The sequence below is a fragment of the Saimiri boliviensis genome, chromosome 15, assembly GCF_048565385.1.
Source record: "Saimiri boliviensis isolate mSaiBol1 chromosome 15, mSaiBol1.pri, whole genome shotgun sequence".
Taxonomy (NCBI): domain Eukaryota; kingdom Metazoa; phylum Chordata; class Mammalia; order Primates; family Cebidae; genus Saimiri; species Saimiri boliviensis.
The window spans coordinates 39811049-39838267 of NC_133463.1; the positions used below are offsets into that span (position 1 = coordinate 39811049).

General features: G+C 36.0%; 1 protein-coding gene across 4 annotated transcripts in view; it reads right to left on the minus strand.

The window, feature by feature from the left end:
* WWP1 (WW domain containing E3 ubiquitin protein ligase 1) overlaps positions 1–27219 on the minus strand; it is a 109054-nt gene that overhangs the window by 48345 nt on the left and 33490 nt on the right. For 2 of the 4 annotated variants that reach the window (XM_039464379.2, XM_039464380.2), the window contains 5 exons: positions 25439–25577; positions 24681–24805; positions 9188–9325; positions 9030–9096; positions 5165–5349 (listed from right to left, as the gene is read on the minus strand). In XM_039464379.2, coding sequence (XP_039320313.1) covers positions 5165–5349; positions 9030–9096; positions 9188–9325; positions 24681–24805; positions 25439–25577 — 654 coding nt within the window. Of the gene's footprint in view, positions 1–5164; positions 5350–9029; positions 9097–9187; positions 9326–24680; positions 24806–25438; positions 25578–27219 lie in introns of those variants that run through there. The other 2 variants (XM_039464381.2, XM_074386908.1) reach the window with 2 other exon arrangements.

The window sequence follows — 27219 nt, forward strand, 5'->3', positions numbered from 1 at the left end:
CCAAGCCTTACTTTCAGCCATTATGACTTCTGGGTTACAAGACCTATCTTCCTAACTTCATGTTTAATCTTTGAGAGGTTAAGTTTCACATGAACTTTATGATATATCTATCTCAAAGCACCATGTATTTGTCTTCTCATTCTAACAGTGCATTCAAATAAAGAAAAAAGTAGACATACTAAATATCATTTTTACTCCATTTTAAAACTATGACATGAAAAATAACTGCTTGCATATACACAGAAAGTTTCTTTAATGTTCAATTCACACTTGAGGGTGTATGTGACTTTAAAGAGGGTTACATCATGAGGTAGTCTTGTGGTGATGGTACAGTTCTGTATCTGGATTGTACTGGTGGTACATAAAGCTATATGTGTAACAAAACCATACAGAAACACACACATACACACACACACACACACACACACACACACACACACACACACCCCACAGGTAGAAACGGTGAAATGTGAACAAGCTCTATGGGTTATATTCATGTCCATTTCCTGATTTTGATATTCTACTATAGTTATACAAGATGTTAACAATGGAGAAGGCTGGTGAAGGGCACATGGAACCTTCCTATACATTTCTTTGCAACTTTGTGTATATTTATAATTACTTCAGAATAAAAAGCTAAGAAAAAGGTGTAATAAACTTGTGATATCATTTAGTTCTGCAACTTACCAAACTGAGCTCTGAACTACTTATTAATAAAATAACTATATATTAGAAAAAGTTATTTCACACTAGAAGTTATGACCAGAGGAACAAAGTGGAAAAGAATGTATTTTTCTTAAATACCACTATCCAAGGACTACCTCATTTAACCTCCAAAACTGTCCTATAAAGTAGTCACATATTATCCTCTTTTCATAAATTTGAGGATGTTAAATTTTTCCAAGGTTACAGAATTAACATGCTCAGTGGTTGAGCTGAGACACCATGTTACCTACTGTCAGAGGCTAAATCTAATCTTTTTGCTACATCATGACTGCCTCTCATTTTAACCTGGAATATGTGCCAATTTTCACAGCAACTAAATTACCAAATGGATCCCCTTAATCAAGATTCAAAAGAACAGGAGGTGGGGAGGGGGGGAAGCTCTCACGTATAACAACTCTCTTTGATGAAAGTATATAGTTTGTCTTAAACCCCTAATCTGAAACTCTTAGTGCCAGGTGTGTTCCAGAATTCATAACTCTTCAGAATTCAGAAAGACAGTGGACAACATAATAGCCCACACCTGTAATCCCAACAATTTGGAAAGCTGAGGTGGGATGACTGCTTAGGAGACTGAGACCATGCTGCATAACATGGCAAGACCTCATCTCTATAAAAAAATTTTAGTATTAGCCAGGCATGATGGCACGTGCCCGTAGTCCCAGCTATTCAGTGACCTGAGGCAGGAGGATCACTTGAAACCAGGAGGTTATAGCTACAGTGAGCCATGATGGTGCTACTGCACTCCAGCCTGGGAGTCAGGGCAAGACCCTGTCTCAAAAAACAAACAAACAAATAAAGGCAATGGCATATATATTGTATATTACACTATGCCTGGAGGGGGTTTGGGGACCACACATTGTGATTAGATACATTAATATTTCTGCAGCAAACTGTAGAGATGTGCATAGGAAGCATGATAAATAAAAAACATAAATAGCCTTCCATCAGTTCTAGTCATTTTGACATCAAATGAGTTTACTAAAAACAAACAACAACAACAAAACAAAACAAAACAAAACCTTTTGGTTTCAGAGATTTCAAGATTGTGGAATTGCAGATTAAGAGATTAAAGACATTTCATATATTATACACAGAACATGCATAGCCCCATCCCATCTCCAGAAACAAAAGCTAATTTTTGAAGTCCTTAATTAGAAAAAGTAATGCCATTTTACACTAGCATCTTAAAAGAACAGGGATTACCCACTCCTTAAAAAGATACCTGAATTCATCTTCCTATTAAGTGATGAACAATCATACAAAAAGACATCAGTTAAATGGCTGCTACCAACAGAGCAGGTTCCGGAAGCCTCTGTAAACCGGCCAATAGAATGATGACAGTTGGATTGTTTTGTCAGATGTCACTAGCAATAATCAGAGGTGGTGAAAAGGCTGGGGGAATGCTGTTTGAAGCCTAGCAGTATAAAAGATAAACAGTATAAAAGATAAAACTTTGAGATCCTATAAAAACTGCACAGATCCTATAAAAACCACACACATCAAAATGAATAGGAAGAAGGCAAAGTGCACAGAATCAACAGCCAGATAGTGAAATGTTCTTCTACTTCCTAGCTGTGCCCTCTTGGTGCCTCAGTTTCTTCATCAGAGAAAAGGAAAAATACTACCATCTAGTTCAAAGAGTTACTGTGAGAGAGACAAATGAGGTAACGGATATATACTTTTTAGAACATGCAGGGCACAAATACAAGCTATTAACATTGTTTTACATTGTCAGATTTTCTTACAGTAACTATGAATGTCATGAGAATTATTTATGATGGAACCTTCATTTCAAGTTCCCCATATCCATTTTATATTTACCTTAAAATTTTAGGGAAGGATAAATAAGAGAGAAATGTGAGAAGTGAACTTATCACCAATGGAAAGAATCTATAAAGTATCAGACAAGCTGTAGAGGTATAAATAAGATTCTATGATGAGGAAAGCCCCAATTTCTTCTCATTTTTACATCAACATCTGAATATGCCCAAATGCCAAAACATGCATCTAATTAGTAGTCAATGGATACTTTCACCAATGTAGTCAATTACTAAATATTTTAGGAATAAGAGCAAAATGTCCAAATCCATATTCAAGTTTAATATCCCTTACCTAAAATGCTCAGAAGGAGAAATGTTTCAGATTTTAGATATTTGTTTAAATTTTGGAATATGTGCATTTTACTTACCAGTTTAGCATCCCTAATCCAAAAATCCAAAATCTGAAATGCTCCAGTGAGCATTTCCTTTCAGCATCATGTCAGTGCTCAAACAGTTTCAGATTTTGGAGCATTTCAGATTTGGGATTTTCAGATTAGAAATACTCCATCTGTATTAGAAACAGTAGCAGTTTTAACTGGTCTGTTCTTAATTTAGAGATCATCAGAATAATCCAAGACAGCATTTCCTGTTCTGCTTTGCTAACAGATATCTCAGAAAGTAGGTGAAAATCAGAAAATAAATAACCTTTGCTCATTATTTTCATCATAGGTGTATCTACTCTTTTCTTTGTTTTCTAGCCAACTTAATTTAAGACTAAAAATTTCTACCTACTTTGAGTACTTGGGAAACCATCTTTTTAGTCTACTTCTTTTTTTTTTTTTTTTTTGAGACGGAGTTTCGCTCTTGTTACCCAGGCTGGAGTGCAATGGCGCGATCTCGGTTCACCGCAACCTCCGCCTCCTGGGTTCAGGCAATTCTCCTGCCTCAGCCTCCTGAGTAGCTGGGATTATAGGCACGCGCCACCATGCCCAGCTAATTTTTTTTGTATTTTTAGTAGAGACGGGGTTTCACCATGTTGACCAGGTTGGTCTCGATCTCTCGACCTTGTGATCCACCCGTCTCGGCCTCCCAAAGTGCTGGGATTACAGGCTTGAGCCACTGTGCCCGGCCAGTCTACTTCTTTTTTTAAAAGGGCAGCATTCTTAAAGAAATTAAATTTCACAAGTATCATTCACGTGTCAGTTCCCAATGTTTACAAAAACTCTTATACAACTCTTGGTAAACATCCCCCAAACACCAACCTTGGATAAAAATACACAATTAAGACTTATTACTGTCCGAGTGTGGTGGCTCCTGCCTGTAATCCCAGCACTTTGGGAGGCTGAGGTGGTTGGATCACTTGAGGTCAGGAGTTCAAGAACAGCTTGGACAACATGACGAAACCCATCTCTACTAAAAACACAAAAATTAGGGGGGCCCAGTGGCACACACCTATAATCCCAGCTACTCGGGAGGCTGAGGCATAAGAATCTCTGGAACTCAGGAGGCATAAACTGCAGCGAGCCGAAATCCTGCACTCTAGCCTGGGAGACAGAGTGAGACTCAGTCTCAAAAAAAAAAAGAAAAAAGAAAAAAAGATGGACCTTATTATCAAAAAGGTCCATCTGTTTTAATGTAATTACTGAATTGCTTCTTTACATGTTTCTACTTTTCAGTACTTTACCATAAATAGACAAACACAGGAAAGAACATAGGCTCTTGAATAAAAAGACCAGGATTTCAACTTGATTCCCAACATGTGTACTAATTATTTTAACCAAGTCCTAAGATGTTTAAGTTTCAGGAGACTCACCTGACAGAGTTAACATACAATGACCAAACAAAAAACAGTTTATGAATGTTATAACTGATTCCACTAAAGATTATAGAGGACATCTTCCCTAGGCATTCCTTCTATAATACAGCAATGCTTACTTTTAGAAAACAAACTTACTGAGAGCTATTCAACTCCCAGTACATCTTTCCAAGTTAGATGCCAAGAATAATAAATTCGTATACTAAAAGATGGGATAAAAAAAAAACCGTTACTCATTTTTACTAATAAATCAATGAATTAACTAAATTTCTTTCAGAAACATATTTTATATCATGAATTACATATATTATTCGTGGCAGAAAGCTTAACAATCTAGCTCTCATATAAGCACTTGTTTAGCAAAATATTTTGCGACCTCTAAAATACTTTTGAAATATTTTCCTGAATAATCCGTAAAGTTTCAAATTATTAGGAAAAATTTCAGGCACTGTAATTTTTAAATTCCAATCATGGAATAGAAGATTAAGAAAGACTGCACAGGCTGGGTATGGTGGCTCACACCTGTAATCACAACACTTTAGGGAGGCAGAGGCAGGCAGATCACTTGAGGTCAGGAGTTCAAGACCAGCAAGTGGTCAACAAGGTGAAACTCTGCCTCTATTAAAAATACAAAAACTTTTAGTTGGGTGTGGTGGTGAGGCAAGGCAATCGCTTAAACCCAGGAGGTGGAGGTCGCAGTAAGCCAAGATCGCACTACTGCATGCCAGCCTAGGTGACAGAGCAAAACTCCATCTCAGAAAAAAATAAAAGACTGCATGATAAGGGAGGTATAGGCACGGATGGATACATCAACTTCATTTACTTTTCCTTTAAACAAGGTGTCATAAATAGCCTTGCTTACCAGTATCATCGGCAGGCTCAGATGTGAGTGGTTTTGGAGCTGGTGTATTTTTGGGTCTGGCAGCAACCTGAGATGGAGATGAAGGTGCATTGTCTCCATTAACTACATACGAGCAGCATGAGTTTTGGACTACAGTGCTTGTAGGTACATGATTATCTATTCCATTAGTGCCTTCGACAGCCAACCTTGAAAAAATAAATGCCTTATTTCAATCATTGAAATACAATTAAACAACATTATATCAGAATTTTCATAAGAATTATTTACTGAGTTCTTACATTCCTTTTTTGTTACTCTATTTTTTCTTTTCAAAGATTCTATTTCCAAACAACTGAGTTCTTATGTTTCAAGTAAAATGATAAGTAAATAATGAACAAAGATATGGCATGTTTTATATTAAAGTTCTAATTACTTTTCAGTTCTAAGTGTATCCATTCTGCAGATAAAACAAATACTGAGATATACAAACATACTAAGTCAAAATACAGTCTCACAATACATTCAAATCATACATTTTAAATATTTATGCCTAATATTAATCTATTTTAAAAGATCTGAAAGTCATTTCAAAAAGTTTATGAAATTACATGAATCATAAAAATCAACTACAAACTACTGTAATTTTTTATTTTTATTTTTTTAGAGACAGGATCTTACTCTGTCACCAAGGCTGGAATGCAGTGGCTCATTGCAGCCTCAGCCTCTTGGGCTCAAGTAATCCTACTGCCTCAGCTTCTTGATCAGCTAGGATCACAGGTGTGCATCACAATGCCTAGCAAATTTTTAAAATTTTTGTAGAGATTAGATCTTCCTTTGTTGCCCAGGCTAATCTAGAATTCCTGGCTTCAAGAGATCCTCCCATCTTGACCTTCCAAAGTGCTGGGATTATAGGTGTGAGCCGTTGTACCTGGCCTCAAACTATTATAACTTTATTAAATCTTGAAAAATGAATGAAAAACTCTATAAATATTAGTTACAAATTAGTATGTACTAGATACTAAAATTATAACTACAGGATGATCAAAAAAAGCTAAATATTATACCACAGAACTATAAAAATGTATAATATATACATTAGCAAACAAATAACTCTAACAACAAAGTCAAACATTTTAAGTCTTATTGGCAGTGGAAGGAGTTGGGCAATTTGGTGAGACACTCATGTTTAAGACAAACAAACAAAAAATTGTAAAGGAGTTGCAAAATACCAAGTAAGTGACCAGGAGAGCTTTTCCAAATAAACAGGTTATCCCATATCTGCTCTTCACAGACCAGCCTGAGCACTATTTTAAAAATATAAACCAGATCAGCATGTCCCTCTCCTGGTTAGTCAACAAATCTTTTGAAAATCAGCCACACCTTTCTCCCAACTCTCTCTCTCTAAACTATTTCTCTCCAAGCTCCTCCTTGCTCACTTTGCATCAGATAACAATTTTACTATCAAAAACATACTGAACAGTCTTCAAATGTTTATTACAAATTATTATATGCCAGGTGGTAAAATGATAACTACGAAATTATCAAGAGGTTAAATATCATTCTCTAGAGTTAGAAAAATTTGTAGGACATAACTGTAAACAAACTCAGGGTCTCTGAAGTTGCTATTTCCTCTGCCTGGAACACTCTTCCCTCAGAAATCTGCACAGACGATTTATTCTTGGCTTTTTAATCTTAGCTCAAATCACAATTCCTCAGAGATGATTCTTTGGCATCTCTTTTAAAAATAGGCTCCCTTCCATTCCTGCCATCTTGTCCTGTTTAAATGACTTCATAGTGCTTATCCCTATGTCCAATTAGCATATTTATTTCTTCTGTTGTTTACTATTTACCTTTTCTTTCCCCAAAAACAGAGTCTTGCTCTGTCATCCAGAGCTGGAGTACAATGGCATGATCTCGGCTCACTGCAACCTCTGTCTCCAGGGTTCAAGCAATTCTCCTGCCTCAGCCTCCTGCATAGCTGGGATTACAGGCATGCACCACCATGCCCAGCTAATTTTTTTGTATTTTTAGTAGAGAGGGGTTTCACCATGTTAGCCAGGCTGGTCTCGAACTCCTGACCTTGTGATCCACCTGCTTCAGCCTCCCAAAGTGCTAGGACTGCAAGCATGAGCCACCACACACAGCCTACTATCTACCTTTATCCCATCAGAGTGTACATTTCATGGGAACAGGGCTGGTATTCTTAGTACTCGGACTAATATCTGGCATCAAACAGGCATTCAGTAAGTATCTGCTGAACGAACAAATAATTAATGAATCCTACCCTCCTTTCCCTTGTCACCTATGTATCTGGAACAAGATGTGTTTAGGAAGTTTGGGCAGGTAAAGACTGAGATGATTGTGATTTGTAAACCCCTCCCCAGTCAGCTAGCAAGAATCAGTGATTCAGAAGTCTAGGTAAAAGAACACATCTGAATTTCTCCTGGTACTGTAGAACTAATTTTCAATTCAAAACATGTTACTATGTAATTGACAATATTTGGTAGTAATTCAAGCTCCTCTACCCATCTAAATTGTTTTTTACTTATATAGACACTAAATATATTTAGTTAAGCCAAATTACATTCAGAAGGCATACTTATCTATTCAAGTGGTCTAATGAGAATCACTGAAGGCAAGTTAGAAGAAATGATACTAATAACTATAGATTAATAAATGTCACACTCTGTCATATACCAGCATGCTTTATTTATTCAAGGTAATGAGTCAATTTTATAACAATATATTTTTATATTTTCAGGTGTTAATTCCACTTAATGTGATCTATTATAAACTTTTATTCAAATTTAAATTACTTCAAACAAAGAACCTATATTAATTGTCATGAACCACGAATGCCAGGGAGTTCCTGAAATGGTAGAATGATGTCACAGAAAAGGCCACATTGATGTCTGAAGGAAGGCCACAATCTGTGGAGCATTTATCTTCTCACGATCTACAGGAGAATGCCAATCCAGAGAGCAGTACGATACCTATTTATCCATAGTATCTGACTGTACTCATAAAATATGCCTAAATACAAATTTTAAAAAGCCATTTTCAATAAAAATCAATAAAACATTGTACATGCTACGACATAAATGAACCCTGAAACATGCTAAGTAAAAGAAGCCAACCACAAAAGGTCACATAGTGCATGAATCCATTTACATAAAATGGCCAGAACAGACAATCCACAGAAACAGAAAGTAGATTCATGGCTGCCAGAAGCTGGGAGCCAGGAAAAATGGAGAGTGACTACTCATACATACATGATTTATCTTCAAGGTAGAATGTTCTGAAATCAGACAGTAGAGAGGGTAACACAACTCTGTTAATATACTAAAAACTACTAAAATGTATACTTTTAAAACGTGAATTTCATGATATATGTATGCAATCTCAATAAAGCTGTAATTTTTTAAAAAGCTGCTTTCAGCCAGGCGCGGTGGCTCACGCCTGTAATCCCAGCACTTAGGGAGGCCAAGGCAGGTGGATCAGGAGGTCAAGAGATCGAGACCATCCTGGTCAACATGGTGAAACCCCGTCTCTACTAAAAATACAAAAAAATTAGCTGGGCATGGTGGCACGTGCCTGTAATCCCAGCTACTCAGGAGGCTGAGGCAGGAGAATTGCCTGAACCCAGGAGGTGGAGGTTGCAGTGAGCCAAGATCGCGTCATTGCACTCCAGCCTGGGTAACAAGAGCGAAACTCCGTCTCAAAAAAAAAAAAAAAGCTGCTTTCACAAGAATTAACCAAATGACATGTTTAGACATAGCTTCTAAATTCTGCGGCAAATTCTAAACTCAGGTAAATTACAAAACTTCTTATTCAGGAAATATGTTCCACATCATGTTGCCATCCATATTCAAATAAAATATTCTACCTGGCATTTGTCCTTGCTGAAGGCTCTCCATTTTCATGTAAGGCATCACCATTTTGCTGTATTTCTACTGAACAACAAGAAAGAAAGAAACTAGATTTTTATATACTTCTTGCTCATTCTTTTCCTTTAAATTTTACAAACATATAAAGTTAGCTTACTGGTTGGAGATGAGCTGTAGTTTGTTAGATTTTCTTGCTCAATCACCAATCCATCAAGCACAACTGTCAATTCACCAGTTTGCGCTATGCCATTCTTGTTTTCCAAGGAAAGTTTTAATTGTTCTTTCACTCTTTCCACTAGAAAGAAGAATATTCTAATTTAAAAGCTTTTGCCACATATAAAAATGATTCAAAAATCAAAACTACATTTCAAGAATCACTTTAATCAGTACTTGACATTTGGAAGGAATTCTTTGCATTTTTATCTATACCACACCAGTATGAATCACTTTGACACCTAGTTAAGTAATTCCTCTTCTCCCCACACCCCATGCTTTCAACATCACCTTTAATTGCTTCTGTGCATATTATAAATTTTGGAGAACATATAAATATATCTAAATAATAAGTGTAGCGATTGTCTAAACTTGCTCTTCAGCTCAAGGCACCACAGAGAACTCTTGTGGTTGAGGCAAAATTTCTGTTCAAAAGTCAGGTAAGTCTGTTTTCAAATTCCAGTTCTGCTACTTACTGGCTGTGTATTGTTATTCAAATGTCTGTAAGCCTTGCTTTCTTAATTACAAAATGGAGACGATGGACTTCAAACTAAAGGGACAATCTTGAGGACCAAATGTAAAACCACACAGACAGCGCCAGCACCACTTCTGATAGTTTAAGTGCTCGATACATGCTAAGTATCGTGACAGTTACCATTTTTATATAAGGACAAATACTTCCTTCCCATTAGTAGAACATGAGGTTCTTATTTAAACTCAAGGTCCTTTTGCTTCAACTTCTATGTTATACTATGTATTTAGACTATGTATTAAACTATATATTAGACTATATATTAATAGTTATTAGTGGGGGCTTGGAGAAATGAGATGAAGGTAAAAGGATACATAGCTTCAGTTAGAAGGAATTATTGTTTCTTTGAGATACTGCACAGTGTGATGTATATAGTAAATAATGTGTTGTACATTTCAAAATTGCTAAGAATAAATTCCAAATGTTCTCACCACACACAAAAAAAAGTAAGTATTTGAAGTGGTGGATATGTTAATAAGCTTGCTTTAATTATTTCACATTGTATTAATGGATCATAACATTACTGTGTACCCCATAAATACATACAACTATAATTTGTCAATCTATAATTAAAAAATAAAAACTAAAAGAGAAAGTTATCAATGATCACTTTATTATTCAAACTGAGGCCAAATACCTCAATCTGATCTTCAGTGGCTTTCTGTAGTTTTTGCAATCATGGGACATTTCATGATTTAGATAAAGTCCTTAACTTTGATCTTTCCTATATTTAACAAATTTGGGTGGGGAGGGGAGTTTCTCTGTTACGAAATGACCAGCATAAATATGTTCACAAGTTATCCATGTATAGAAAAGACAAGACAAAAATCTAGAACTACTAATCACTGGACAGAAATTCTTTGTGGCCAGGCCTGGTGGCTCACACCTGTAACCCCAGCACTTCGAGAGGTCGATGTGGGAGGATCACTTGAGCTCAGGAGTTTGAGATCAGGAACACAGTGAGATCCAGTCTCTACAAAAAATTTAAAATTTAAGGCCAGGCACAGTGGCTCACGTCTCTAATCCTAGCATTTTGGGAGGCGAGGTGGGCGGATCACTTGAGGCCAGGAATTCAAGACCATCCTGGCCAACATAGCAAGACTCTGTCTCTATTGAAAAAAAAAAAAAAAAAATTAAAAAACCAGCCAAATGCAGTGAGGTGTGCCTGTATTCCCAACTACAAGGAGGCTGAGAGGAGAGGATCCCTTAAGCCCAAAAGTTCAAGACTGCAGCAAGTGATGATGGCACTACTGCACTCTAGTGTGAGTAACAGAGAGAAATCCTGACTCAAAAAAGAAAGAAGGAAAGAAAAAGAAATTCTTTGCAAAAAAACGCTTAAAACATGTAACAAAAGAAGGCTTTATAGAATACCCCAATCATCTGTAGCACCATGGACCTCATTTCTACCTTACATCCAAACAAACAAACAAACAAACAATGAAAACAACCAGAGAAACTAAAGGAAATATAAAAACACACACACAAAAACTACAAAAGCGGCCAGGCGTGGTGGCTCATGCCTGTAACCCCAGCACTTTGGGAGGCCAAGGCAGACAGATCATGAGGTCAGGAGATAAACACCATCCTGGCCAACATGGTGAAACCCCGTCTCTACTAAAAATACAAAAAAATTAGCTGGGTGTGGCAGCATGCAACTGTAGTTCCGGCTCCTCAGAAGGCTGAGGCAGGAGAATTGCTCAAACCCGGAAGGCGGAGGCTGCAGTGAGTCGAGATCGCGCCACAGCACTCCAGCCTGGGCGCCACAGCACTCCAGCCTGGGCGACCCAGTGAGACTCCATCTCAAAAAACAACAAGAAGAACAACCACACTACAAAAGCATGAATTTCAGCTTTCTCCAATAATCAATATCTGAAGAAAACTATACTGACCAACATTCAATTTGATTCTTGTCATCTCCCATGATTTCAAGTGCCTGGAATTTGGTGATTTGGCTTCTCCCTGAAATATATAGCTGTTTGAAAATGTTCCTAAAGAATAGCCTTTTAAAATCTCTTTAGTGTATGTTTCTTGGTAAATTCGTTCATTTTTATCTGTAAATGTTTGCATTCTCATCCTCAAAAGACAGACTTGTTGGGAATACAATTTTATACTGGTAATGATTTCCTCTCAACTCTTTGAAGACATTTTCCCACTATCTTCTCCTATTACTAATTCTGCAATTCTAATTCATAAATCTTTACAAATAACCTGTTTTTCTCTACAGCTGCTTTTTAAATCTATTTGTCTTTGATGTTACACATTTCACTATGATATGTCTAGGCATGACTTTCTCTTTGCTCTCTTGTTTGGGACAGTAAGACTCTGTGGATTCATCTTTTTCATTTGTGTTCAAAACTTACAGCCATTCTCTCTTAAAATATCTCCTCTACTCCACCTTTTGTTCAAGGGATCAGCAAATTAAGGTTTGTAGGCTAATATCTGGATGATTCCTTATTTTTTATAAGTTTTATTTGAACACAGTTATGCTCATTCATTTATTTATATATATATATATATATATATATATATATATATATATTTTTTTTTTTTTTTTTTTTTTTTGAGATGTATCTTGCTCTGTAGCCCAGGATGGAATGCAGTGGTGCCATCTTGGCTCACTACAACCTCCACCTCCCAGGTCCTAGTTCAAGCAATTCTCCTGCCTCAGCCTCCTGAGTGGGTGGGATTACAGGCACACGTCACCAGGCCCAGTTAATTTTTGTATTTTTAGTAAAGACAGGGTTTCACCATGTTGGCCGGGCCGGTCTTGAACTCTTGACCTTGTGATCCACCCACCTCAGCCTCCCGAAGTGCTGGGATTACAGGCATGAGCCACCATGCCCAGCCTCATTTACATATTTTCTATGGCTGCTTTCAGCCATATGGCAAGTTAATAGGTGCAACAGAAACCATGTGACCTACATGCTCAAATGTTTACAATTTGGTTCTTTATGGAAAACCTCTGCTTATGGTGGCTTATTCCCTCGTTTATTCTTTAACGTTAGCTTAAACTAATTTTAAGCTAATTTTTACCAGTGGTTTGATGGTATGCCCTAATTTTACACTGGTTTGATAGTATACTCAAGAGTTTACACTAGATGAGTTCAAGCTCAACTCCCTTATCTCTGGCTATTAGCCAAAAGTTCAGTGTCATGAAATTTGCTATCAGCATGGCCAACTATTCTAATTCTGGTTCATAAGGTTTTCTTTACCCCAACCCCCTCATCTCCTGGCTTTTTTTTTTTTTTTTTTTTTTTTTTAAAGAATGGGCCTCTACCTATTTGCAAAATCATCAATGTCACAAAGATTTGTTCAATCTAGAACCTAGCTATTCTGCAGTGGAAGGGCATTTACAGTATATATTATTTCACAATTCTGAACATGGAAAGTTGAAGTATTACATTTTGGATCATAAAACTGGAAGGACAATCACATAAATAATTCCCATCTACATGTGTATGTATATGTGTGGGTGATTAAGGTAACTAAGTGATTAAGGTAGTCCTGTCCTAGGGGAACTCACTCTTGTAAGGCAGAAGCTGATTTTTTTTTTGTACCTCCTAGACATTTTTCCTTAGCGTTAATACAGCAACTTGAGACAGAACAATTTAAGTCTCTGAGGAGGTAAGCATATAACTAGGTCATCTGTCCTATAAATCATGGATTTGCTGAAAACACGTGTTTCACAGATTTCTACTTAGCTCAGAGCCACATTTTGAAGCAGTTTTTAAAATTGCTCAAACAATGTATTATCTATTGCTGAGTAACAAATTATCCTAAAATTTACTGGCTACAAATAACAATAATCACTCAATATTGCCAGGAACTCAAGAGGGGCACACATACATCTGGCAGGTGGGTGCTGGCTGCTGAGAGGAGACCTCAGTGCCCCTCCACAAGGCGTTGTGAGGGTCTTCCCAAGGGTGGCTGATTTCCTATGGTAAGTACTCGAAGAGAACAAGGCAAAAGCTGAAATACCTATACAACTAAGTCTCAGAGATTGTACACCATCACTTCTGCCATAATCTATTGGTGACATATATCATCTCTGACTCAGTGTGGGAGGGGACTACAGAAGGATGTTAAAATATCAGAAGGTATGAATGCCTGGGGCCATTTAAGAGGCTGACCAACATACTCATAAGCATGAGAAAAATAGAATTTTTAGAAACAAAATGAACCCATTAGGTTACATAGCTTGTAAATGACAGTCTCAACAATAGCAAGGTTTTCTAATTCCTAAGTCTTTTCATTACAGCATGTTATGAGTTGATGACGTTTAACAACTTACAAAGGTAAGCTCCCACTTCCTACCATGTAACAAAAAATTTCAGAATTTATAAAGGAAATTAAAGTAAAAATAAAACAATATAGATAACTATCAAAACTAGGGATCGGAAGCGATCCTCTGCACAAAAATAATATAAGGTTAATAAAATTTAATGACTAGAAAAATATTAAACTTGCATAAAACAAAACTCACAATAAAAAAATAAAAAGGTCAGCTGGGCATGGTGGCTCATGCCAGTCATGCCAGCACTTTTGGAGGCTGAGGCAGGTGGTTCACTTGAGGCCAGGAGTTTGAGACCAGTCTAGCCAACACAGAGAAACCCTTTCTCTACTAAAAATACAAAAATTAGCCAGGCGTGGTGGCGCATGCCTATAGTCCCAGCTACCTGGGAGGTTGAGGCAGGAGAATCGCTTGAACCCGGGAGGCAGAGGTTCCAGTGAGCCGAGATCACTCCACTGCACTCCAGCCTGCTCAACAGAGTGAGACCCTGGCTCAAAAATATAAATAAATACAAATTAAAAAAGAAAAAGGCTAATGATTAACTGAGAGAAAAAAAAATAAGAGCTCTTATAAATCAGTGAGGAAAAAAACTAAACAACCAATAAAAAAATCTACAAAGAACATGAAACCACCATAAATGGTGAAGTATGAATGACTAATAAACATCTGACCTTATTAATAATCAAAGAAATGCTTTGATAATAAAACTCCTCATCTTTTTTATCTATTAATGTGTTAAGTATTTTCAAATGGGTGCTGTCATATGCTACAATTTGTACACAAATTAGTAGAACCTTTCAGGAAGGCAAGCTGAACTTTCTGAAAACTTTTCATTTCCTTTTACCTCCTCATCATTTCAATACAAAAATTTTTTCTAAAGAATAAAGAGGCACTTACATCAAGGAATATGAAAATACTGTTTATTCAAAGTTTTGAATTCAAAATATCTGAGTTTGTGTTGATAGCAAATGAATTTATAAAACAAAACTTGTCATAGTAAGCTAAATAAATAACTAAACTAAATAAGGAAATTCATTCCGTTAATAAGGCTAAAGAAAATTATAATATAAAATCAAATTTGACTATGCTCTGTCCATTACCACAAATGACACATTTCTCTGGTGTATTTCCCCACCATTCAATATAAAGAAAGAATTATTCATTATAAATCATTGTGGACATAATTTACTTTGAAATGAACTTAATGGATTTCAACATGCTTTTCTTGACAAAAACTAAGTTCTTGGCGCTATTAACACCCTTAAAAAAAAAATGTTACTCTAATTATCAGCATTTAAATGGCAGCCATCTCACTCCTCTCTGAAATATTTAAAATATTTCTCTCAGCCTCAAAATCAGAACACAAAGTGAAGTTCTATATATACTCTAACGTGTATATTAGCTATACTATTCTATAGTTTTCACCTATGGGTATAGTGACAAAGATTTTCTCTTTAATCAAACTCCAGTCAGGGTTCTCAGGGCCTTCCTGACTAGGCTTTAATCTTGGTCTAGAAAAACTGCAAACTCAGCACTAATGATTTCATCCACAACTCCCAGCACCACTACCACCACTGAACACACACTAAAAGACTTGAGCAAGCACTACTATAGTTCCTAACGGCTCAAGGCTCTTAGGGATGACCCTAACTCCCCTTAAAATACCTGCCTGAGAAAGTTTACGGCTGCCAAACGAATTTACTGTCTCTTATAGCCATCACCTGATGATAGGCCCCTGAATACTGTTCCTTAAAGCATTTACTTAAAAGGGATTACAATGGTAAATCCTTCCTCTGTCTCCCATAACATGTGAGTGTCTTTCTCAATGCCCTGAAAGACATTCTTTTAAAATATAATCTGGAAGTATAGGGCTTTTGTCTCCCTGTCTCTGTGGAAGGATAGAATCCTGACTTCATTACTTGCCAGCTACCAAATACAAGGGACTAATCGCATTTACACTGACCAAGCTTTTGTAATTTTTCATTTTCCTGACTCCACTGAGATTCCATTGACCCTCCCATCCCCACTCCATTCTCCTTTCAAATGACCCAGTAACCTCTATACAAATCAAAGTTGAGTTCAGTTCATGCTGGAATCTCCTCCTTATTGCAAAAAGGAATACTGATTAAAATATGTCCTGATCACTCTAAACAATGTCCAGCTTTGTTTATCTGTGACAACAGAGGGATTTTTTCCCTTCGTATATAAGAAATAGTGAGGCTGAGTAAATGAAACATACCTCAGATATCAGTATGTCATACTGATGACATAAAGGAAAGAAAGCTAAAAATGCCACACACCTTTGCAGAGCCAAATAAATAATTTCCATAGTTTGGAATGTTGTTCAAGTGATCTGAACACAGAACTGAAGGTTAACTGAAGCACAAATGATGGCTTAAATCCACAAACATTCTGAGACAATGTATTAGAGGACTACAGGAGAAAAAGCTTTGGGCATCAATCAACTAGGCTTATTCTACAGAACAGATGAAGGTTAAGAAGTGAAAGCTCACTAGGACTTAAATGTGAAGTAAAACAATCTCCCTAATAGCCACAGTTAGTTGGATTCTGGGGAAAACATATAAATAATTTATGTTGGTTAGTCTGGGGTTTTATTTAAGGTTATAAATGGCTATTAACAATTACCATCAAGGATCAAGAAATAAAAAATTGTAAAAATAGAAAAAATACCTATTCAAATAAATCACTCCCCTACCATTACCCCAAATATATCAGAAAAGACTGGTATAAAACCATGAAATATATGAGAAAACAGCAGGGAGCCTTGAACAGAGGAAGAAACTTGCTTCCTAAATTTGAAAAGGAACAAATGACCTCAACAACTGCAAAATCTATTTTCGTATGGTAGATTGTTTGGTTCCTATTATGGTAGAAAGGGGCACTGGTCAAAAACCACATATTCTTTCTGTGTTTTGTATGTTTCTTCCTAAAACTCAGTAAATGTTTATTTAATGAAGAAAAGTCCCAGATCTGAGAAAGTAAAAAAGCACAATTAATTTTAGGAGTTTCTAACTTTAAGCAAGTTATTACAGCATATCAGAGGTAAAATATGCAACTTCTTAGAAGATGGGAAGCTTTGAATCAAATATATCAAAATAACAAAGGCATCTTTATTTTTTAAAAATCATCAATAAGAAAAGTCTATTAACTGTTAGGCAATGGGAATATAAAATTAAAAAGCAACTCAGGTCTGATTTAAAGGACTGCAGAATTCAAAAGAATAAATCCTTATATGAAAAACTTTTAAAACCTGAGGCAAATAAAATAAGAATTATTGGTTAATATAATCTGCCAAGATTTTAAAATAAAATTATAAGAACTACTATAAATGATTTTGTGAAAACTAAAAATACAATGGAAACCATAAAAATTTCAAAACAATATTGGAAGCAATAAAGAAAGAAATGACAAACAATATCTATCGAAATCAGAACATAGGCCAAACAGATGACACAGTGAAATACACAGGGGGGAAAAAAAGCAATATGATTAGATTGTATCAGTAAATGCGCCAGAGGAAACACAAAAGAAAATAGCAGCAAATCATAATGAAGGAGAAAACAAACAGATTTCAAACTAACAATTAAGAAAATACTCAAAGAGCTTCCAGAATTGATCCTTACAAAAAAGACAACGTAGCCAAGCGTAGTAGCATCAGGAGGCTGAGGTGGGAGGATCGCTTGAGTCCAGGAGTTAGAGGATACAGTGCACTAGGATAGCACCTGTGAACAGCCACTGGTCTGGGCAACATTCAAAAAAGAAAAAAGAAAAATACAACCTGATACCTAGTGATAAAAAAATTAAAACTCTATGTAAAAGAAACATAAAAGTAAGTAGGAAGGAACAAAAACCTATTTTTAAAAAAAGGTAGAGACAAATTCTGATTTTGCAATTCACACAAAATAGTCTGAGACTGTACTGACCAATACAGTAGCCAGAGGCTTCATACAGCTATTTAAATGTAAATTTAATTAAAATAAAATAAAGTTTAAAATTAAGCCCTTTAGTTCTACTAGCCACATTTCAAATGCTCAGCTGCCATACATGACTAAAGGCTAAAAACTGGATAACACAGATATAGAACATAACCATCACTGCAGAAGTTCTATTAGACAGCAGCCTTTAGAGAAGGGTGCTTAAATAAAGCTTACTTTTCATTATGAAGATGGAATAAAATTATATAAAAATATAAAACACTAGCCAGGTGTGGTAGCTCACACCTGTAATCCTAGCACTTTCAGAGGCCAAGGCAGGCAGATCACTTGAGGTCAGGAGTTTGAGACCGACATGGCCAACATGGTGAAACCCCATCTCTACCAAAAATTACAAAATGAGCCAAACATGGTGGTGCATGGTAGTGCTTGTCTGTAATCTCAGCTACTCAGGAGGTTGAAGTGGGAGAATTGCTTGAACCGAGGAGGCAGAGGTTGCAGTAAGCCAAGATCACACCCCTGCACTCCAGCCTAGGTGAGAGTGAGACCCTGTCTCAAGGGAAGAAAAAAAGAAAACAAACATATCTATAATATGAATGTGTCGGTAAAATTCAACAGCACTGGGATTACACAAGAATATATTTTAAAAGATTAGAAATCAAGACTATGGTGAGGACAAGTGGTAATTTAAAGCAGAATCTACAGAATCTGTGTTATTATTCACAGACTGACTACTTTGGTACTCCCTTCTACCTTTTCCACAAGATTCTTGGTATTTTATCCCTTAAGTGGTTCTAATATAAGTATCTTTCCAATAGAAGATAAATGTCTAATACACAGGACCACTGCTAATGAAAGAATGTGAAAATAAGGGTCATTTAAGATATATACAGCAACCAACAAAAATAATTTAAGTTAAAAAAAAGTTGGACCACCTCTGCCTCAGTCTGATGGCATATCACAAAATTCTTATGTTGAAACTTAATCAGCACTGTGGTAGTGTTAAAAATTAGCATCTTTAGGAAGAGACTAAGTCAAAAGAGCAGGGATCTCATGGATGGGATTAGGGCCTTGATCAAAGGAGGGCCGAGGGAGTGGGTTTGCCCTCTTCTGTCCCTTTTGCCATGTGAGGACAGTGTTCATTCCCTTCAGAGGACACAGCAACAAAGTGCCATCTTGGAAACAGGAACTGGATCCTCTCCAAACTCGAACCTGCTGGCGTCTTGACCTTGGGTTTCCAGATCCTAGAACTATAAGAAATCAATTTCTGTTCTCTATAAATTACCCAGTCTCAGATATTTTGTTATAGCAGCACAAATGCAGTAAGACAGTATCTACAGAAAAAATTTAATCCCTACATCTGAATGATACTTGGTTTTTTCAGTTATAGTTATTATAATTAGTTTATGTTTTCATTTGTAGAATTATTAATTATACCTCCACACCATTCCAAAACAAATTTTGGGCAAGTTTAAGTGCATTTATGTTGAAAGGTAAGGACAGTTAATTAAAAGTTACATTCCAAAAGCACTTAGACAAAAACAGTGAGTATACCACAGGGCCTGCATCATTGTCAAGACCCGCCCCCACTCCGCACACAAACACAAAGAAGAAGGAAAGGAAAGGAGGGGTCAGCCTGCTATATGAGTGGAACATAAAATGTGTACTCAGGCTCCAGTACAGCAGCTATTCACAGGCACAATGATAGTTCACTGCAGCTTTGAACTCTGGGCCTCAAGAGATCTTCTTGCTTCAGCCTCCTTAGAAGCTATCTTACACATAATTTTTAGGCACTCTCCATAACAATTCCATCTATGTTAAAGAATGAACTAAAAAATACACTAAACAAATGTATAATTATTGAAAATAACAAGGACATGATTAGTGACAGGCTGCTTTCAATATAGGAGAACCAACAAAGCTATTCAGAAGACAATAAGAAGACTAGCTGGACGGTGCTGTCAGGGTATAAAGATGTAAGCAGGAAATAAGACAAAGTGAACTAAGACTCTGTAAGGCACTGAAACCAGGAGTTGAACTTGATCTTACAGAAAAATGATTTTCAAACTGGTTTCAGGAGGAGGGTCCTCCCAGAAATTAACTCAGGAACTGCTGCAGATAACAAGAGTAAGGGTACATGAGCATGTTCATGACTGTGCTGTTTAATACTGCTGTATGCTTCACATAGAGTAAAATTTTTATATAGAGTAAGATTCCATAGTAAGATTTTACTTGAATAAGCAAGTTTCTCTGTTAACATCTTAAAAATATCTTCGGCTGTGGACTGTAAGAAGCACTGAAAAAACACAAGTGAATAATATAGTCTCTACTTCCAAGTTGCTCATTAATTCCATTTTGTTTGTGGTCTACAACTGTTATAATAAATGTTACCTGAGATTCCTACAATAACTTTCCCATATGTCCTTTCATCCTTTAAAATTACCCTTGAGAGCCCCCACATACACTTCTGGTCACAGTCACCTGCTCAATATTGTAATCTACTTTCAAGGACTTTAATCCTGTCCGCCATTCATTCACACCATGGGCTTTTAAAAAAATGTCTTGCCAGAAATTATACTGGAAGTTTTCATGCATGCTAGATCCAAGGTACTTCCTATCACAATCCTATCCTTTATAGTGGGCAGATGAAGAGGACTCAATCAAACACAGCTGCATAAAATCCAAGCCTACTCCTCAATTACTCAGGTAGGTTGAATAAGAGCAGTATTAATTCATAATCCAAACATTACCATTCTAACCTAATTATTTACTTTATTTTAACAGTTACCGCATTTCTAGCAGTCTGCATTCATTCACACCATAAACTTTTTTTTTTTAAATGTCTTGCCAGAAATCATACTGGAAGTTTTCATAATGCTAGATCCAGGGTACTTCCAGAAGAGCTAGACTGTCCTTGGCTGTGTTCTCTTCTTTCATTGCCTCAACATCTAAAAACTCAGTCTACTTTCTTTCCTCTCAGGAGATTCCTCTTTCACTTCGTCCCTTAAAAATCTATTCTCTGCAAGGTGAGGAACATAGACACACTGCAGAACATCCCTCCACTGGGCCCTTCTTCACAAATATATACATTTTATTCAAGGTGCTATCAAACACTTTCTGTATACGGCACACCTCAGAAACATAATACCTCTAATCAATAATCTTGCCCCTCAAATCAGAGTTTAAGGATAGGAACAAAAACTGTTTTTGGTACTGAATATTTTTATTCATCAGTACGTTGTCATGTTTTCCTTGGGCTATCTATTTTGTTCTTAGCAGTTTTTGTTTACTGCTTTTTTTTTGAGACAGCGTCTCATTCTGTCACTCATACTTGAATGCAGTGGTATAATCTCAGCTCACTGCAACATCCACCTCCTAGGCTCAAGCAATCCTCCCACCTCAGCCTCCCAAGTAGTTGGGACTACAGATACATGCCACCATGCCCAGCTAGTTTTTTGTATCTTTGATAGAGATAGGGTTTCATCATGTTGCCCAGGCTGGTCTCAAACTCCTGAGCTCAGGTAATCCACCTGCCTCGGTTTCCTGAGGGATTATAGGCATGAGCCACCATGGCCAGTCTGTTTACTTCATTTTAAAGGTAACTATATAACACCCCCAAAATTTAACTGGACCTCATTCAACTGATACCCAACTAAAACTCAGAGTACAAGTGCTAAACCAAAGAGGCTGGATCAAAGGCAACCAAGAATTCTATCATTCATTTATAGAAGTATTTTTAAATTGCTTCAAGGCTGTCTTAAATCATATTAATTTTATGTTACTTTTAATAAAAATTAAGCAGCTAAGAATCAGAAAACATGTTTTAATCACAACCCGGTAGTTACATGTATACGCTTGAGCAAGTCACTTAGATTAAAAAATTAAAGTAATTTTAATTACTCTAAATTATTTGAATTACTCATTTGTCTATAAAATGAATGACTAAAACTAATACCCACAGGTGTCTTCTATCGTTGAAGGATTATGATTCTACTATGAGATTTAATTCTTCAAATAAATTTATTTACCTTTTGTTTGGGGCTGAATTGTGCCCCCTACCAAATTTGTATGTTAAAGTTTTACCCTCTATTACCTCAAAATGTGACATTTTAGATATCAGATTTTTGAAGAGGTAATTAAGTTAAAATAATGTCATCATCATGAGCTCTAATCTAATGACAGTGTCCTTATAAGGGGAAATCTGGACACAGACATATATACAGAGGGAAGACCATGTGAAGATACAGGGAAAAGATGTCCACCTACAAGCCAAGGAGCAAGACCTCACAAGAAAACCAACCCCACTAATACATTAATCACAGACTTCCAGCCTCCGGAAATGTGAGAAAATAAATTTCCATTGTTTAAAACACCCAGTCTGTGGTATTTTGTTATGGCAGCCCTTGCAAACTAATTTACTGACTTCTTAAGTGTGCAGGATGCTACTACTACAATTTCTGAAGCCTTCTACTCACTGTATCCATGTTTATTAAATTTCATTTTTCCTGAGTATATCCTACTCAATTAAATCCTAAGAGATAATTTTTATTTATTATTTATTTATTTATTGAGACGGAGTCCCGCTCTGTCGCCCAGGGCTGGAGTGCAGTGGTGCAATCTCAGCTCACTGCAACCTCCACCTCATCAGCTCAAGCAATTCTCCTGCCTCAGCCTCCCAAGTAGCTGGGATTACAGGCATGTGCCACCATGCTTAGCTAATGTTTGTATTTTCAGTAGACGGGGTTTCAACCATCTTGAACTCTTCACGTCAGGTGATCCGTCCGCCTTGGCCTCCCAAAATGGTGGGATTACAGGTGTAAGCCACTATGCACAGCAGAGGTAATTTTTAGTTTATACAAAAACTAAGGGTTTCATTTTGAAGTGTATTGACATTACAAACTTCCTAGGATCATTTGGAAGATAGTTATCTTTATATATGGAGGTTTAGTAGAGTCTAACATAACAATTGAAAACGATCTAGATGTCCAACAATGGGAACATGGTTAAATAATAATAATCCAGGCAAGCTACTGTATACTTACAAAACTTATTACTTATTTCTGTACCAAGATAAATTGCATGACTCATTGAGAAAAAAAAAGCCATGGCATAACAGAGAATCAAACTTACCAAGCTTTAAGAGAAAAAAAAGTTTTAAGTCAAATATATAAAAATTACTAAGGCTTATACTAACTACTAATGACTATTTGTAATTATTGTAAGACATATATTATATTTTAAGTCAATTCTTTATTTCCAAACACTGTATCACAACTGTTCTTTAAGTGACATGTGGATTTGCAGAAAGAACTTTTTTAAAGATCAACTTGTTATTTTCAACATTAGCATTTCATCCCTTACTTCATTCAGCAAACCTACTTTTACGAATTAGTAAGAAAATCTCTAAGGAAATAAGCAGAGCAAAAATATTCATGGATTTGAGCAAAAGCATATTTTGAGTGAAATGTTACAAGCTAAGTGTCAGACAACAGGAAACTAGATAAATTATGGTATGAGAAATCATTATATGGTACTTAAAAATCATTAACTAGAGCCCTGGTTTTTTTTGTTTTTGTGTGTGTGTGTGTGTGTGTGTGTGTGTGTGTGTGTGTGTGTTTGAGATGGAATCTCACTCTGTCACCTAGGCTGGGAGTGCAATGGTGCAATCTCAGCTCACTGCAACCTCCACCTCCAGGGTTCAAGCGATTCTCCTGCCTCAGCCTCCCAAATAGCTGGGACTACAGGGGCATGCCACTATGCTGGCTAATTTTTGTATTTTTGGTAAAGATGAGGTTTTGCCATGTTAGCCAGGCTGGTCTCGAACTCCCGACCTCAAGTGATCTGCCCACCCTGGCCTACCAAAGTACTGGGATTATAGGCATGAGTCACCACTCCCAGTCAGAATCCTGGTTTTTAATATTCAGTGAATCACACATTTTGAGAATCTGATAAAAGCTATGAATCCTCTCCCCAGAACTGCACACATACGTATATACCCCCATGTTTTTACATATAATGATAGTAGGTTTACAAATAATTAAAATCTAAACTACCTTAAAAATCCCAATCTAGAAAAACTATCATGGAAACATATTTATAGTATATTGTTAAATTTCTAGAAAGCAGAGGATAAACCAGCAGATACAAAGAAGAAAAACCTATGTTTGTGTCTATGAAAAAGAAAAGGACAGAGATCAAATTATTAAGATTGGGTATCCCTGGACAGTAAAATTATACAAAATTTTATATTACTTTATAATTTCTATCTTCTTCATATTTTTTACAATAAATTAATTATATAATAATAAAAGACTTAAGTATAATTTATTTTACCCAAATAAAATTATTAGTCAAATGACAAAAGAGTAGGATCACATAATGATAATTTTCTCAAGTTTTAAAGTATATAATAACAAGAAATAATAAATGACTGATGATCACTGATAACAGGGTACTTGTGGACGACTAAGATCACTTTGTAAATCCACAGAATGGAGAAATATTTCCTATTTCATATAATGCCACAAAGTTAATCAACCACAAGCAATAACTGAAGTTCTTTAGGAATACAAAACTATGTTTTTGCTTTTAGGCTTTGGGGTATGTTCAAAGTGTCTAAAATAAACTTATAAAAAAATAAAGATTAGAACAAAAAACTTACATTTTCTATTGTGTATTAACAGAGCTTGTTTCAAATCTATTGTTGCTTTTCCTAATAAAGCATCTGCTTTTAAAGTGTGATGGCTCCAAACTCGAAATTCCAATGTAGTCTGTGGCGTAACATTTCTGAAAGGGTAAAATTGTAACAAAAATACAGGAGTAGACATCATCATTATATTAATACATAACAATTCCTATTAAACCATTTATTTTAGTAATGTTTTAAAGACCATGAATTCTATTTATTTTAAAAGAAATATTGTATGAAACAGGAAACTACCTGAATCATAAAGAAAAATATTTTACTTTCAAATACATTAAGACTTTAATAATAGATGAGGATTTTTGGAATTAGCAAGCCAAAACACCAACACAAAAGTCTTATTGAGACTTCACAGTAACACTGTTTCTATTTGAACAAATGTCTAAAGACTTATATAATACTTTTGCTATACACAAATTTATATCATTATATTTTGAAATGCCAAAATTAAGAATGACTAATTTTCAGTCCTCTTTCTGTACCAAAACAGAGAAAATGTCTATATGGAAATAATTTGGTTTATAAAGCAAAGCAAGCAACATTATGCATCCTCTCCTTTTAAAAAAATTAACCAAACATTTCTCCATACTTTAAATTGTTGATCCATACTTTAAAAATCACTCATTACTTTTAAGTCATTTTACAAAATAAAAAACATATTCCAAAAAACACACCCCCTTCTGAAAGATTCTGCATCCTTTATATAAGGTACTTACACAGTTAGCTGTTCATCCCATTTTGGATTAGAAGAACTACTGGATTTTGCTGTTTTCCTAATTTCTCCATCTACAACTACTTCTGTATATATTGCTGTTCCAAACCAGTTCTTTTTTCTTTTAAGTTTGGCACTAGAAACTAACAGAAAAATGATAATTCACTAGTGAGTATGTGTTGCCAAAAAGTCGTACTGCACACTAATTAATCAGTAAGAATGGGGTTGTACTTCTTGTGCAACTAGAACTCTTCTGATTGGCAGAATGAAGGAACAATACAAAAGGGCTATTGATAATGCCTGAGAGCCATTTGAATAAAACTGAATAACAGTTTTATTGAGGTATAATTCACATACCATATAATTCAACCACTTAAACTGTACAATTCAACGGTTTTACTACATTCAGAGTGGCACAACTATCACCACAATCAATTTTAAAACATTTTTGTTGCCACAAAAACAAACTCCATACTATTAAGCAGTCACCCTCCTTTCTCTTCCCAATCAACCCTCTCCCCACCCCCATCCCTAGGCAGCCACTATCCGACTCTTCATCTCTTTAAATTTGCCTATTCTGGACATTTCATATAGATAGAAGCATATAACATGGGGTTTTTTTGTGACTGGCTTCTTTCACTCAGCATTACATTTTCGAGGTTCATCTATATTGTAACATACACCAGTACTCCACCGTTTTTCTTGCCAAATAGCATTCTATTATACGGGTATACAATATTTTATCTACCATCAACTGATAAATATCTAAATTGCTTCCACTTTGTGGCTGTTGTGCATAAAGCTGTTATGAACATTTGTGTGCAGGCTTTCGTGTGGACATATGTTTTCATTTCTCTTGGGCATATACTTTGAAGCAGAATTGCTGGCTTATATGGTAATCCTCTGTTGAGTAACTGCCAGGCTATTTTCCAAAGTGGCTGCACCATTTTATATTCCTATCAACAGTATATACTGATTCTTCCACACCTTTACCCAACAACTGCATTAAAGGTCAAGGGAAAAGTGTCTTCAGATGCAACATCCCCATTAACACCCTGCCACATAGGATTAACTTGTCTTTCTGAAATTGCATAACTGTGGCACTTTTTAAAAAATGCTTTAATCCTTTACCTGCAGAGTTAGCTTCAAAAAGAAGAAAAGTAGAATTGATATTTTCAAATAAAAACTTAAAAATTAAAGTGTCATTATAAAAGTTAATCCTAACCCCTTCTAGAAAGTGAATTTTAAATCTAATGTACCTGAGATACGAAGAAATTAGGGACTATCTACTTTCTGGGCAAAATACCGATGACCAGGCAGTAAGAACAACTTACCAAGATCACCTCCATAATCAATTACCTATGAACACCTTAGGTCAGAGATGAGGAAGGGGAAAGCCTCTTTCATGTCAACCCACTGGATGTTAAGGATATGAAAACAACCAAAGCTATGTAAGCTTCCTTTCTATTGGAAAAGAATAATAATCTAAATAAAGAGTCACACAAATAAATCACTGAAATATAATGTGACAAATGCAAGACTCAAACCAAATACTATATTTAAGTACTGGCAACATAGCAATTAAAGAGTGTTCAATGTTATGTCTGAAGTGCTACTATCAGTGTCTTAGTAAAACTCATTTCCATCTTTCAGTGTTCTAATCTTCTTTAAGTTCAGTACAACTGGACTAATATGAAGGCCCAGATTTGCCCTCTCCCAAGAAACTCCCCAAGATTCTTTGAATAAAAGTGCTCATACATTTCTTTAGTACGTGTAGGTCTTAAC